Genomic DNA, 16,709 nt, shown 5'->3' on the forward strand with positions numbered 1-16,709 from the left:
AGTAGTTAACAATGACCTACGATAACTATGGAACAATAGTCTCTTTATTGGTTACAGCCTGCAATCAATATCAACTTTTGTCCAACTTAATCAATGCTGTCTCAAATTGATTAGCTGCACTGAAATGCTGCCAAACACCAGAAACCAGTGCCAAGAGATTCGAAGTAAATTTATTATTGTTTTAGTTTGTTCATAGTAATATAATTCTAATATTTATTTTTTAGATCAAGAAAAATAGTTGGAGGTAATTCTGATAGTGATTACATTACTTGTAATTGCCTCAACAATTGTCAATATGCCATGCACACAGCCCAGAAACCAGTTTTGATGTTTTGATTAACTTTCTCTTCTTTCCCCTTTTTCTTTTTTTCTTTTCTCTTTTCTTCTTCCTTCCTTCCTTCCTTCCTTTCCTTTCCTTTCTTTCTTTCTTTCTTTCTTTCTTTCTTTCTTTCTTTCTTTCTTTCTTTCTTTCTTTCTTTCTTTCTCTTCCTTCCTTCCTTCCCTCCTTCTTCTTCTTTCCTCCTTTCCTTTTTCCTTCCCTTCTCTTCACTTATTCTTTCTATGAAACCTTCACATGCCCTTTTTTAAGCTAAATAAAAACATCTTTAAAAAATCTTTAGATATGAAAAATTAGGCTCCAATTACAAAAAGAGTCTTATAAATTTCTACAAATACTTTACCGTGGACCTATATCAACATTATATTATAAAGACCAATTTTCTGTAAAAAAAAGAGAAGTAAATTACATAACAGAGTAATAATAGCTTCAGTGTTTATCAGTTAGTTGCTAGGCACTGTAAATATGTTAACTCATAATAATAAAATTTAATGTTAACAGCTAAAACTTAACTGTATGTGTATTCTTGCCCAGTATATGCTAAGTGCTTTACATAGATTATTTTATTTAATCCTTCTAAACAGCCCTCTGAGGTTAAGCAACTACTAAAGGAATAAACAAAATAGTGAGGCAGAGATTTGAATCTCATTCTGACTCCTAGCGTTTCTTAATTATTTTTAAGTTTTATTTATTTCTGACAGAGAGACAGCACGAGCAGGGCAGGGTCAGAGAGAGGGAGACACAGAATCTGAAACAGGCTCTAGGCTCTGAGCTGTCAGCACAGAGCCTGACACAGGGCTCGAACCCACAAACTGCAAGATCATGACCTGAGCCGAAGTTGGAGGCCCAACCGACTGAGCCACCCAGGCGCCCCATCTCCTAGTGTTTCTTAATTGCTAGTTCTATAGCGGTGCCTAGAAAGCCTCCACTCCTACGTTAAACTTAAGGGTTTGGGGTTTTTTTTTTTTTAGGTATTAAAAATATAAATGTGAATAAGATAATTTTATGAAATTAAATTTAAATAATAGTTTCAAAAAGATTTTAGAAGTCCTAAGTTTAGGTAACTTTCAATTTAGGACCATTAGAGGGAAAAAGTCTTGGAATACCATTTAGTAACTGTTCAAACACATACTGCATAAGAAATGAAGAGGTTCTCCAAATGTCTTATATTAAGTCACAACTGGATTTGTGTCTGATTTTAAATCGATCTTAAGCTCATTGCATGCTAAATGGCAGGGATGTAGTTATCTAAATATGATTAATTTTTTACTATTTTATATTGCCTCTTTGCTTTCTTCACTTAGGGTGAGTTTTCCCCGGCGTGTCTGGAAGTATCTATAAACATGGTATAGGCATAATGAGGGATTAAAAAGTAAAAGCTGGAAAAGAAACATTTTTTTTTCCAATTGTTTATCATTCTCTAGTAGCTGTCAGTAGACTATTTTGAACTCTTTAAGCCATTAACAGACAACGTCCTAACTATTCAAATTGGGGGACAGGAATGCAAGTGTTATCCTGGAAGAAAGAAGTTAAGTCCACACAGCAAGACACGGAGGATAGAACACAGACTCTGGGGTCATACATATGAATTCAAATGTCTGTGGCCCCGCTTATTCACAGTGCAAATGTGAGAATGTTAACTAGCCATTCTGAACTTTAGTTATCTCACCTTTCATGTGTACTGATTTATTTTGAGAGAGAGAGAGCGGGGTGTGAGTGGACGAGGGACAGAGCGAGAAGGACAGACCTCCACATGGGGTTCAGTCTCAGGAGTCCTGAGACCATGACCAGAGCCAAAATGCAGAGTGGGACACTTAACTGACTGAGCCCCCCCAGCCACCCTACTTACCTCATCTTTAAATTACAATATATAGGAAAGGCTCAATAAATATCAGCTTTCATCCACATCACTATTTGTATAAGCAAATACTTCCATTTACTATACAATATCCCTAAGTCTAAATGAAAGAAAATGCATTACTAGGAGATTTATTGAGTGTTATAACATTTGATTCAATAAAATAAATCTTGATAAAAGATATAAATGCCTCTCATAAGAATGATATGCATTATGATGCTTTGGAATTGTAAGTGCTGAACAAATAATAATCATCACATATTTTAAAAGAGCAAAAAAAGCATATTTTGGCAATCTTAACCTAAAACAATCGGGATGTGAAAAGCAACTGTACTATGTTATATTCCCAACACTGATTAACTCATGTTATAACCTTTAACAAGTATTTAGTCTCCCTAAGTCTCACTCTCCTTGTTAGCAAAATGAAGAGATTCATTTGATCTTTAAAGTCCTTTCCTAGTGCTAAGGAAATAACATCATGAAAGTGTGCTTGGCATATCATCTTTTTTCAATAAATATTTGCTGAATAAATAATTTTAAAATTCAGCCCATATATTCAAATATCTAAGAAGCAGAATTTTTTTTAATTGGAAAAAAAGGGATCGTTAATGTGAAGGCCAGTCTTTTATGTTGTTTTATTGGAAGAATATTTAGTTTTCTATGATCTGAGATCAGTCAAAAAAAAAGAATAAAAAGCCAAACAGTTCTGATTATGGCCATTGGATGTAAATAAAAGACATGTACTTTCAAGTAAAGTCAAGATTTTACAAGCATAACTTGAAGATATTCTAAGATATCACAGGAACGATGGTCCACATTTCCATTGATTTTACCAATTTAATTTTTTGTTTATGAAGACAGGTTTTCTTAAAAAGAAGAAGCCAAATCTATTTGGAAAGTAAACTTTCTAGACTCTGGAATTTTATAAAAGACATAGATAATACGTTATGGTTTGAGTCTATATATTGAAAACCTAAATAATTTGTAGAGGAGATTTAATCATGTAAAATTGTAAGAAGTATAAGGTTAATGTATGTTAAACAGAAGGTGAAAGTATTATTTTAAAAATGTGGCTATAGCATGTCAACTTAAATGTAAATTTAAAATGGAAAAAAAATAAGTGTAAGTAAATATTCACAGAATCCAAATCTTATGTCAAATCTGCAAACAAGTAATATTACAAACACATACAAGAAGCATAAACACATCTTGTTAACTCAGTCTCAGATATGAAATTTAACTCTGCCAGAATCTATAATTCTGAGTTTCCTAGTTTGAATTACATTATCCTTCATTTCCTAGCATCAGTCTCTCCAACCAAAGTCTGAGAAATGTCAGAACAAGAAGGACCCTCGGCATCTACAAAATCAAACAGGTCCTAAGTCATCAGTGGTTGATACCTTTCCTTCATGACATATCAAACATTCAGCACTATGAACATGGCACAAATATCTGACATATTTGGATGCATCTGTCAAACATACAGGGGCACATTGGTCACCAAAATAGGCATGGTTCACACTCTGCTCAGCTACCTTTCAGAGGAAGAAGACCTTGAAGAAGAACTACAAATGCATAGCACGTTATTGTGGAGAGGAGGACGGTAGGTCAAGAAATCTTCAAGAGGAGGAACTAGACCCAGGGGTCAGGGAGGAGCTGCAGAGCAGTGGTGGAGTCTGGGCAGCATTCCTGGAAGCAGCGACTTCTAAAATATGGCTTCAAGGATGGGTCAGTAAAGGCAAAGAGGAAGGAACATGTCCCTGAGACGTGGAGAAAGATGTGGGATGTTCAGGAAATAAAAACATGAAAGAAAGAAAGAAAGAAAGAAAGAAAGAAAGAAAGAAAGAAAGAAAGAAAGAAAGAAAGAGAGAGAAAGAAAAAGAAAAAAAGAAAGAAAGAAAGGAAGAAAGAAAAAGAAAGAAAAAGACAAGTGGATTTGAAGATAAGAGAAAAGAGTTGTAACCAGTTTGGTGCGTGAGGGAGGGAAATTGTGCTCTGTGCTTCCCTTCCTAGAAACGAAGGAGGATACTGCATCAGGCAGATAAGGGCTTGGGTTCCCTGGGGAAGGAACACTGGATGAAGACAGGTTTGCAGGGGATCATCATCCTTTGGGTTTTGTGCCCTGGACCTTGAAGCCTCTGTGAGACCTTGAGGCAAATAAAAGTTGGATACTACCTGGGGCTCTTAAGATGTGTCTGAATGAGATAGATATATTTTTTAAACTGTCAAACCACATACGTTAAATAAACCATTTAAGTGGGTGCCATTGCCTAGGAAGAGAGATTAAAAAGAGATTAGAATTTAACTGAAGAAAGCCATCGTATTACAGATTTGACACTGTATAGACACAGTGTCGGGATGGGTGGGGGCAGAAGGGTTTTGGTGGATATCGGTTTATTTTATTTATTTAAAAAATTAAATTAATTAATTTTGAGAGAGAGAGATACAGAGCATGAACGGGGGAGAGGCAGAGAGAGAGGGAGACATAGAATCTGAAGCAGGCTCCAGGCTCTGAGCTGTTATGATAGCACAGAGCCCAACATGGGGCTCGAACCCAAGGACTGCAAAATTATGACCCGAGCCAAAGTCAGACTCTCAATCACTGAGCCACCCAGCTGCCCTTGTCAGCTATTTATTAACTCATCCAAAAAAAGTATTCAGTGAGTATTTAAATAAACTGTCTACTCTGCATATTCAAAAGATTTTACAAGAAGCTTTAAAGTAAGATAAAATTTTCCAACACAAATCATGACACACAAATCTGTAAGACTCAAGGCATGGGAGTTAATCATATAATTCAGCTTCTGAAACAAGTTGTTTTTTTAAATTTTTTATGCTTATTCTCTAACCATATTATCTCCACCAAACTTGTAAATTTTGAGTTAGTTACTAGAAATATCAGCAATGAAGAATTTATCCCTGTGTAGCATGAGACGATTTACTTTATGTATCACAAGTATTTAAATTATTTAGAGTCTCTTTGCTCAGGAATATTTTCCAAGCTTCTTTCTGGATTCTTCCTCCCCTCCTCTACAGTTTTTACAGAAATAGTGGTATTAAACGCCAATGAGGCAATATTTAGACTAATCCGAGCTTCTTATTTGGAGGTAATTACCTGGCACTTGAGTGGTATTTAAGTGCCCAGCTGCTAGGTGACTAACTCTTGGGCCAAACATGGCATTTCTTTATTGCCAGAATGTTAAAAGTAAATAAATTCATGACAAGCATAGAGAAACGTGGGTTTCTTTTGTCTTTCCTAATTAAGTTGAGTTTATTTTGGAACAGAAAATAATGTCACTTACGGTTGAACCGGGAGCAAGAAAGAATACACAACACCCGGGCTTGGGGACACCAAGACAGAGAAAAGCAAAGGGACTAAGGGACCAAGTTTGTGTCATTCTTATATTGTGAAGCAGCAAGGGCTTATGGCTCCCAAAATGCATGACATAGACCATTTCGCCAATTAGCAATGAATTCCAGTTCTTTCGGTGCCTCTCCCATCGTTGTGCTTAGACTCGGAATTTAACTCAATAGTTTTTATATTTGATTTCTTGCGTTCACAGCTAATTTTGTTCTGTGTCTCAAACATATTAATAATGTAGTCTCAGGTTTAAAAAAAAAAGCTTCAAATGTTAAATGAGCTTATTTAGTGGGGTTAGAGCAGCAAAAGATGATCTCTTTGCTCTGCCCGGTATTTTAAATGTCTTGGGTGGTGCAACTGCTGTTGAAATACCTTTTTAGCAAATAAAACATAAAAATACAGATTCATCTACCAGTTTTTATTACATTGGAGAAAAAAATCATAGTATCTAATTAAAACCCTGAATATTATGTGTTTTGTTGAAAACTAGTTGTGCTTTTGAACAATAGAATAAAACCATTAAATCCAAGGATAAGTGTGATAAAAGTGGAGTATTACTGATTATTTACATTAGAATTCAGGAACATATATTTTTAATTGATCAGCTGAATGAATGAATGAGATGAATAAGATTTTATATTACAACTAAAGCAAACTATTAAATAACTCCATAATCATTTATATTTGGCTTTATGTTACTATGTATAATTCTCCTTCAAGTGTTTTATTGCCTTAATTATAAAGTTGTTTGGGTGAGTTTTCTTTGTTACTCAACTGAGAGCATTCTGGATCACAAAAGGAAGGCCAATTATGATTTAAAATTGTACTAAGAATAAGCAAATCACAATAGAAATTGAGGGTAGTCAATACTTCAAACTTATACAGCATGACTTTATCCATATTAAAGTGTATTTTGAATATATGTGGATTTTGCAAATTAAAATTAAAATAACTATAGCCTGGTTGATGATCAAAATATTACTGATAGCAAATTCCTGGAATAAACATTAGGTCAACCATGCACAATGTTTAATCATTGCCCAATTGCTTCTTAACACTGACAACAAATCTTACATGAATGTGCAGGAATATTTTCTATCATTTTTCTTGGATTGAGTTTGACAACCTTGAGGATTCTGTAGATACCAGATACTTTATATACCACATCTACCTGGAGACTCATGTGCTTTCTTAGACCACTTTGGCCATCAGCTAAATTAGTGCATGAGTGGTCCCTGCACACACAAATTAGGACTGATATTTACATGGACCTTACTGAAGTTACCATCCCTGATAAAGAGGACTGGCATTGATATTATTCATTTGTTTACATCTGTATGCAATTTTTAAGAGAACTGCAAGAGAAATCTTATGATATTAATAAGATTGTATGCATACATAGGCACATAATTTTGCTGATATCCATAATGCTGTAAAATAATACGACTTCCCTACATGTACAATTGCATTAATCTTGTATCTATAAGGAGATATCTCATAATAACATATGGTTATAGTCTCAGGATTTAAAATAATTACCATTTTTTTGGTTTTATATATATATATATATATATAGGCAAAAACATTCTTCAGGAATGCTTTGTCAAATTTCTGATTTTTACTTACTGCATATCTGATACTTTACAAAAGTGTATTTTCTTTACACTAAACCGAAAATGACACTTTTGGAGCTGATTAAGTAGCACAATTAATGTCAAACAATATCCTCAAAATGATTGAGCTTAAAATGCAAAATAAAAGCAATTGGGAGGATTATAGCAGTTAATCATTTTAGGCTTCCCTTTGAAGAACCATCTTCATTTAAAATAGAAAACAAATACTCTTTTTACTGTTTAGTATTCATGTTGTTAGACTGAGTTTATTGCCTAGAATAGATGTTAGACTATATATAAATGTTACCTTCAGATTTTGTTCTTTCCTAATAGTGTGGTCTCGGCAATATACATATTTAGCTCTTCTGAGTGTTTAATATAACTCCCTTTAGTATTCTATATATGATTTTGCTCAGCAGATTTGTGTTATTAAAATGTATATAATGGCATACAGAACATTCAGGAAATCCACAGAGGACTAAACAATCTTATTTATTGTTAACATTCAACCAGTCTATTTTGCATGTAGTTTGCCATACCTGTCACAAAAAAAAGAGAAGGAGAAATCTTCAAATTTAAGAACTACCTATTTGATTAACCCATGCTTTTATTCACAGAATATAGAACTTACAAACCTTTCCTGCATGAGACCGGCTTCAAGCATTCCATAAAACACATTTACTGTGTCCAAGATTAAATCATACATTGTTTAAAATTAATTATTCCTTTTTAATTGCATTGTATAAACAGAAATGACCTGTTAATTTAAAGAAAATCTATCAGCACAAAATGAATTCACTCGTATAAACAAGCAAGATGAACTTGACCTTGTTTGAACTTGTTTTGATGTGGCCCAGATGGTAGGCTACATGCTTGAATAGCAGGCTAAAGCGGAGGAAAAACTCATATAGCAAGATCTAGATTTATAGCCTTTTGCAAATTCCTACCTTGTATTGTCCTCTCAGCATCTGTTCTGCTGCCACTGCGGTCAGCCTCTATCTCTGGGGTCAGAGAGTCTAAAAGCACAGAAAGGTAAGAGTGACACATATTTCATTTGATTCTATCGTCCTTTAAAAAAAGAGCAACCTGTTACTTTGGTGCTGAATTAAAATTACATACATCTGTGTCATCTTGGAAAGGCTGAACAAAGACCACAGCCACAAGAATCATCAAAATCTTTGAATAGATAAATAAGTACCGCAAAATTGTTCATAACATGGGATAGGGAGTGGGAAAGGCTCAGACGAATATTTTAGCCTATTTCAGTAGAGACAGGTTTGGTTAAACGGGAAAGCGAGGTCAGGTCCCAGATACCGAAGTTAAGTAACAAGACAGTGAAGGTATCTATGAAATAAAGCGTTTCTCCAACACCTGTGACTGCTTCCCACCGGGCTCTCAGCTATAAACACAGTTTACGGAAGCACTAGCCATAGAAAAATATAAAACCACAAACACAGGTTTAACTTGTCTTTTGACAACTAAAAACGAAAATTAGCCATGCATAAAGATGTACCCTCTTACCATTTAAGACCCTGAGACTGTCTGTAGAAGCTGCCTGCTTTAGTGTTTGTTCTGCTTGCTCACGCCGTTTTGTCTCAAATTCAAGTGCTTCCTGTAATTTTCTCTTTGCCTTCTTCTCCTTCTTTAGCCTCTTTTGAACTATGGCTAGAAAAGAGTTCGTATATTATATTTTAAAACATTTTTGCAATGCTCAAACTTACAAATGATCTATGTTTTTTCATTATATATATAATTTCATTATATATATAAATATATGCTTATATTTATACACACACACACACACACACATATATATATATATATATATATATATATATATATATGAAGCCCTCCCTGCTGGGCTGAGTCTACTTATACAGAGTAAGTTCAAAAAATCCCACCTTTACCTAAAATAAATCCCAGTGATGTCCAAGGAGACCAATTTTTATGTAACTTTCTACTATTATATTATGAAGATACCTTTAATTGTCATCAGTTGGGACAGATTTAAGGGGAAATTAATGTTAGTAAATATTTATATACACTGATAAAAGAAGCCTGATTAAATTTTGTGGATTAGTCTCTGCCCTTGAATCAAAATAGTCAGAGTAGTTAGAATAATGCAACCTTTATAAGCATGCCTCCTATCTCTATGAAGCACCAATTTTTGACGACTAAATGGAGCACTTTCCCTAAAGTTGCTTTGCAAAAGTTAAGATTTTTTCCTTGAAATTTAAAAAAATGCAATAAATATTATTATTGCATCTAACGACCTAACTACTCTTAATTATTAACATATAAGCAGTCTAGATGGGGATGAAGCTATTGTAATTTGCTCAGAGATATTGATAATTACTTTAAGCAAATTCATATGTGCTCTAGCATAGTTTAAGAAAATCATATTTTATTCTGCTGAAATATGGCAGAGAATAAAACCTTACTAATAATTATAATAATATGCTATTGCTGGCAATGATGCAGTATTTATATAAAAAATGAGATTATGATACAAAAGTTAATCTTGATACATTTTCTCCTACTGGACAATTTAAATATTTGTATATAATATGTAATCAGTAAATAGAAACAAATAAATGATGTTCATAAAATGTATGTTACCTATACTTTCAATATGATAATTGTTTTAGCTTTTATAATTCATATAAGGTAAGCAGTCAGCATATGGGGTTATGCAAACATTTTTCTTTAGAAAATGTATACTATATATATGTATATATTTTTTTTTTTTTGCTGGTTGATAAATATTGTGGATGTGAATATGGCAGAATCAGTATGAGAAAACCGTTTTGGTAGAAATAGTCATAAGGACTGGCCATTCCAAGTTTACTTTTTGATTTTTTACTGCAGATTAAGAATAACAACATTATTATTTAATACAGTATTTAGTCAAAATGCAAAATAAAATAATAAAGTTTCAACTAAGAATTTGTTTCAATTTTTAATTTCCATATAGCCAATGGTTATAATAAATATTGTTGAGATGGCAGACCATTAACGTGGAGTTTTGTTGCTGGTACCATATATTAACAGAAACTGCTTTTATCAAAAGGTACATTGGCTATAGTCTTATAATAAAAAGAAAACTGGCTTTGAATAAATGCTAATTTTCTTTATTTAATAGTGTGAAAGTGAGGTGGCTGGTTGGCTCAGTTGGTTAAGCATCTGACTTTGGCTCAGGTCATGTTCTCACTGTTCCTGAGTTCAAGACCTGTGTCAGGCTCTGTGCTGACAGCTCAGAGCCTGGAGCCTGCTTCGGATTCCACGTCTCCCTCTCTTTCTGACCTTCCCCTGCTTGCACTCTATCTCTGTCTCTCTCTCTCAAAATTAAATAAACATGAAATTTTAAAAAAAATAGTGTGAAAGCCATATTAACAAAATCATTTGCCTACTATATCCCTTTCCAAAGATGACTGTTTATCTTTGAAAATAAACAGTAATCCGAATTATTTATTTAGATTGTATATTTCCATGGCACAAAGGTCTCAATGCCTTGCCATTGACTGCTTAATGTTTCCACCTCTGTGATAGAATCAAATGATTTTGCCATGTTCTCTTTTCAGCATAGTGCACTGCTTCAACAGATACATTTATGATAGATAATTATTGATAACTATAATTGATAACTATAAATATCTTTAATTTATTGTTCACAATTAATTAAATGGGAGGTTCATGAAGTGATCTGTGAAATGTTTTGCCCTCTAGTGGTTAAAGAAAAAAAGCAAGATAAAGTCTCCAACAGATTTGAACCAATAAAATTCTGAAGTTCTCTCAAGTAACCAAAAGATTATTTTAGGAATTCAAGGATCTATCGTTAAGTCTTGTCAAAGAGAAGAAGAAGAGGAAGAGGAGGAAGAAGAGGAAGAAGAAGAAGAGGAAGAGGAGGAAGAAGAGGAAGAAGAAGAAGAGGAAGAGGAGGAAGAAGAGGAAGAAGAAGAAGAGGAAGAGGAGGAAGAAGAGGAAGAAGAAGAAGAGGAAGAAGAGGAAGAAGAAGGAGGAGAAGGAGAAGGAGAAGAGAAGGAGAATTCTCCAGGTGAGAGTAAAATCAAGACATGGCCATCTCATGGAAGATGGTTCTATGTAACGAACTCTTTGACCAATCTCCATTATTCATACAGTACACATCCCATTATCAATGTTTATCTTGTCTTGATTACTTCAGTACCTAAATCGATATGAAACTACATTGTCTAGAAGTGTCCTATACATGTACAGTGATGGCTTCCCAAATCAGCCTCATCCCAGAAACTGACTAGCTATTGCTTCATAGTAACTAATGAAACAACCTGCTAAGTCTTGCTGGTTTGAAAGACAAAACAGAAACAATGATTTCCAAATGACTGTGTCAAACATGTAGAAGGAGAATACATGGAATATTTATATTGGATACTGATTAAATGAGAGAATAGGTGCTCTCCCTCTGGAGTACTTAAGATAATCTTATGGTTGAGGCAAAAGGAAAGTTGGTTATAAAGAAAATATTCTTAATCTCATACATAGTATAAACACCCACATATGAATGACCTTCAAAATCATCTGTACATGCCCTGTAAAGTGTGTTAGAAGAGGGAATTCGTAGATTGGTAATATTATTATTTTTACCCAATAAAAATTCATATTGGTTTATACATTAATGTGTACTTGACCTTGTTGGATGAAAAATGAACCATTCAGACAGAAAATTATACAAACACTCAACTCGATCATTTGTTCAGATATTCAACAGTCTTCAATTTCAGTTGATAAATATTTACTAAATCTTCTTCGCTTGAATAATCAGTATTTTCTACTTTAGCTTTATTACTTATCTCTTAAGTTTTTAAAGGGAAATTGTAAATAAATGCAAAATTTTTCTTCATGGCTGTCATCAGAGCTAATTTTTATCTTATTTGTTAAGCTCTATGAGCAATAAAAATGATGTGAATAACGGTAAAATAGATATATTTCAATTCCCTGAGGTATGAACAGAAGAGAAACCATGTACTCTGGAGAAGAAAAAAAAATACAATGAGCCCAGGATTCAAATCCTTCTGTGAACTTCAGCGATAGTAAATTAACAAAAAAGCTATGTAGTCTCTTAGTAAATCACAAAACATAATATTGTTCTGTTAAATATCTTATATAAAGTACTACATTCATTTGGAAGTTTAGAAATACCTCTGTTCTTTTGTTCCATAGCCAACTGCTTCTCAAGTGTTTCTCTTAGTTCTCTTTCCCTTAAAAAATCCATCTTCAGCTCCGTTTTTTCCAGTTGGACTTGTTTTTCTTGAGCTCTGGCATTATCTATGGCAACTTTCAAGAGCCCCTGTACAAAGAAGGCATTTCGAAATTGTAATATTTTGGTGAAAGTACATTTCATTCATTACTAAAAGCATCTTTAAAAAGGAACCAACTTATCAAATCCCTTCATTCTTGTACATTCACTCTTTATTCACTAGAACAAGTACTGTAACTAAAGCATGGAATTCCTAAATCTAATTAAATTGTATTAGGAAGACATGGCTTTTTAAAAAATTTTTTAAATGTTTTATTTATTTCTGAGAGAGGGAGAGAGACAGTGTGAGGAGGGGAGGGTCAGTGAGAGAGGGAGATACAGAATCGGAAACAGACTCCAGGCTCTGAGCTGGCTGTCAGCACAGAGCCCGACGCGGGGCTCAAACCCACGAACCATGAGATCATGACCTGAGCCACAGTCGGATGCTTAACCGACTGAGCCACCCAGGCGCCCCTAGGAAGACATGTTTTTGCCATGCAGGTTTGATTGCCTCTAATTAGAATATCCAGATCTAAAGCTAAATGCGGGCAGCACATCAGCATGGTAAAACAGGAGCTGAGGAGTGACAATCCAGCATGGTGTACGCTATCCCCCGGGGTCCTAGCAGCACACACCTATCCTTTGGAACTCATTTTCTACAATTCCCGACTGAGATTATACTGGACATAATGCTTATCTTTCCATTTCTCAAGAAAATTGATTTCTGCACCAGGGATTTTGCTCTTTCTGTTCTCTTCCTGAATGCTTTTCCTCCCATTTTTTGTGTGGCTTATGCCTCACTTCATTTCACCTCTGTGTAGTTGCCACTCAAGAAAGACTTTTTCATACCACTCTTTCTGGAATAGCCCTCCAACCCGTCTCATTATTCCCTCCTCAGAATTCTCCATATCATTTATTATTATGTAATATTGTCATGTATGTATTCTTTCATTGCTTTATGCTGTGTCTCCTCCACTAAAATGTACATTCCCTGAGGCAGGGACATTTTCTGTCAGTTGATACTTGTCCCTAGGGCCCAGAGAATGCCTGCTATATAGGAAATTCCAAAAATTTGATGAGTAGAAATTATAACACTGGTATATTTTTCTTGACACATATAATACATGTAAGGGATCCAAAACCTACTGATTAACAGTGCATTATGTTTAAAAAGTTATTTAAAATGATTATAATAAATTGAGAATAACTTTTAGGGGACTATTTGACAGTATAACTCAAGAGTATATGGTAAAGTATTTATACAACTGATAATGGAATCTCATATACATATACGTATGTAGGTTGATTTACTCTTTGATAATTAAAAATTTAGTCATATTCTGAAATTCTTGAAAATGAGATTATGAAAACATATTAAAAGTATTCTGCACGTGTTCTCTCCTAATGTCCTTGAGAAAATTATTAGTAAACATTAGAGCTAACATATCCATGCTTATCATCTCGGCAATACAAAATGCCTTTTTTGAAGTAGAAGATATTTTGCCTTGGTCTGTGAACACCAGACATTAAAACTTTCAGTTGAAATAGTAAATCAAATAAAAGTTGGTGCTAGTTCATAGATCTGATCTAGGATATGGCCCTTCTTGCAAGAGACAACATAAGCAGTCCGAATCTGGAATTTCCACTCCGGCTTGACTTGTTAGCCCAGTAGATTAGCTCATCAACCCTCAGATCAGCTCACCAATGTAGCATTATCATAAGCTGTTTTCTTCTCATTTCAAGCACATATAAATTATTTCATGTCTGTTATGGCTGACCCTGAATTTCCTGGTATAATTCTTGTGATATGAAACAAGCTGCAGAGTTTCTACATGGCTGTTTGCCCCTCCCTACTCTTTTGTTTTTAACAATAAAACATAGCTGCTAAGGAAACTGCCATCTTAACTCAATTCAGCAACATTCCTGTGTATGTTTCTTCTTCATCAGGAACAAACAATTAGTAACAAATGAAAGAGATCATTACATCAAGTGCCCTTTTAGATCACCCCAATTAAAACTTTAGTTTAGCTGTATTTTAATTCTAAGATACCAAATTCTAATTTTCTGCTCTGATTGCTCTTGTTGACTTATCTTTGAAAGATGTACTCTCCGTGCAATGTCTAGAGATTATTTAGCAAGATGCCAATGTTGGCACCACTTAATGTGTTGATTGGTTGTATTATCAGTAGCTGTTTAAAATAAATTACTATTAAACTATTATTGTCCTTGGCTGACAAAACACAATATTTTGGTGTTCCTTAAATATGAAACAATCATCATGAGTAAACATGTTGAATAATGTTAACCTGTAACTCTAATCTGTGTAATTTTATATTAATATTATATTAATATTATTTAATATTATATTAATATTTTTATATTAATATTTGTAAGGTATGAAGTTGCTAAGAGCATTTATGTTTACTGTTTTCTTTTGTTACAGTTGCTGCTAATGTCCCTAATGGTAATGCATTACCTATTCCTGCTGATTATGTCTGAAAAATACTAGCTTTAAGATCCAATACCCTCCAGGGACTACTTATAAGCAATATAAAATTAAGTTTCATTTTTAGACTTTAAATCAGTGCATATCAGTAGGAGTCCAGTGTGAACAAAAATCTGCACTAGAGCCAAACTGATACATATGCAAAAATATGTTACTGCCCGTGACAGCTTTGCTGCAAAAAATACAGAAAACCGATTAAGTTTCAATGCAGCAGGGGGCTGGGAAAAGCAATAGCAAATAGTGTTCACAACATCTACAAATCATTAGGACACCATTTCAACCATCAGTGATAATAGTGCTTTCAGATTTGTGTAACTTCTGTAAATTTTCCAGGTAGATCATATGCAAAGGTCACAGTAAATGCTGAGTCTCACGTGGACATGCAGTATTGAGCAAAATTCCGCGATGACAATTCTGTGATGATGAATTACAGCAAAAGGCACAAGGTTTAAAGCATGAATTTTTCTCCAGGGGGAGGTCAGTTATGATGTTGGACAATGACAATTCTAAAGAAATGCATTTCAAGTGTACTCTATGGCACAGCAGTTATAAGAGACGATGATTGGCCTCAAATTTCTTTCTCGTGAGGCATCACTGTTGTCATATGCACACATGTTTTGCTTTCTAAAATAATCTACCTTGTAAATTTGATTATTTTAATCATTTTTTAGAGAATGAGTCTATATGCATTTCTTTTCAGAAGGGCATTGTAATTGATCTAGCAGATTTTCTTCTATTTATGTAATCTAGAGAGTACAAATATCTGCTTGTATAATGGAACTTACAGTAATTCTGATATGAAGAAAATATTTCTTAATCTGCCAGTTAGACCCTAGAGGAAAAGCTTCCTTCACCATGTTTGTTTTTTATACAAAAATTGTTTCAGAATCAGATAGTATCGGAATCAAAGTTCTTTGAGTGTCATTGGAATTAATGTGACAAAATTCTGCTCAGTAATGCATTGCGTCTAATGAGAGTAAACATCCTAGTTGAAGGGGATTTTAGTGATTGCCCATTCTAATTAAAACCCTTTAAAGTTGGAAAAACAAAAACAAAACAAACAAACAAAAAGGTCCAGAACAAACAGATGATTTGTTTAAAATCCCAGACTAGTAAATTGACTATGCTTAGATCAGAACTCCCAAGCTTGTGTAAACTTTTTTTTTTCTTTCAGTGTTTCTTTTCAGGATGAGAAAGAGTAGTGTCCCTAGAAACTAGGAACTTTTGTAGACAAACAAATATATAATAGAACAGTGTCGACCAATACATTTTCACAGAAGCTCTTATAACAAGAGATACAACTATACTTAGTTTGGTATTATGGTTACTGTTTCCCAAAGTCAGTTAGTAACAGACACTCCCTCAAAAGCACTTCCATGTACAAAACTCATCTTGTGATTTATATGATTACATATGGCAGTATGGTAACATGGGCTCTGTAATTATCCTACCTATATTTAAATCCAGACTCCATCACCATTGTATGACCTTGAACAAAAACTTGTCTGCTTCCATTTACTCATCTGTAAAATGGAGCTAATAATGAGATCCACTACGTGGGATTATAAACATGATTCAATGTAATACTATATAGAATTAGCACAGTGATAAACTGTGGACATGGTGATTTGTAGTAAGAAAAATATATTTGGTCTTCATCTCAATCCTGGCATAAAGGTCCTACAATGGGTGGAATTTCCTAAGTGAAAAGAGCAAAAAGGTGAAATGGGTGTCATTTTTTATTCATATTAAGCCCCTC

General features: G+C 34.1%; 1 protein-coding gene across 1 annotated transcript in view; it reads right to left on the reverse strand.

The window, feature by feature from the left end:
* The window catches only part of DACH1 (dachshund family transcription factor 1), a 424,979-nt gene that overhangs the window by 27,058 nt on the left and 381,212 nt on the right, over nt 1–16,709 (reverse strand). Inside the window, exons 9-11 of the mRNA XM_077767990.1 lie at nt 12,348–12,495; nt 8,691–8,834; nt 8,117–8,185 (exon numbers count right to left, since the gene is read on the reverse strand). Of these exons, the coding sequence (XP_077624116.1) occupies nt 8,117–8,185; nt 8,691–8,834; nt 12,348–12,495 (361 nt within the window). The remainder of the gene's footprint in view (nt 1–8,116; nt 8,186–8,690; nt 8,835–12,347; nt 12,496–16,709) is intronic.

This window comes from Crocuta crocuta, unplaced genomic scaffold (assembly GCF_008692635.1).
Source record: "Crocuta crocuta isolate KB4526 unplaced genomic scaffold, BGI_CrCroc_1.0 scaffold115, whole genome shotgun sequence".
Classification (NCBI taxonomy): domain Eukaryota; kingdom Metazoa; phylum Chordata; class Mammalia; order Carnivora; family Hyaenidae; genus Crocuta; species Crocuta crocuta.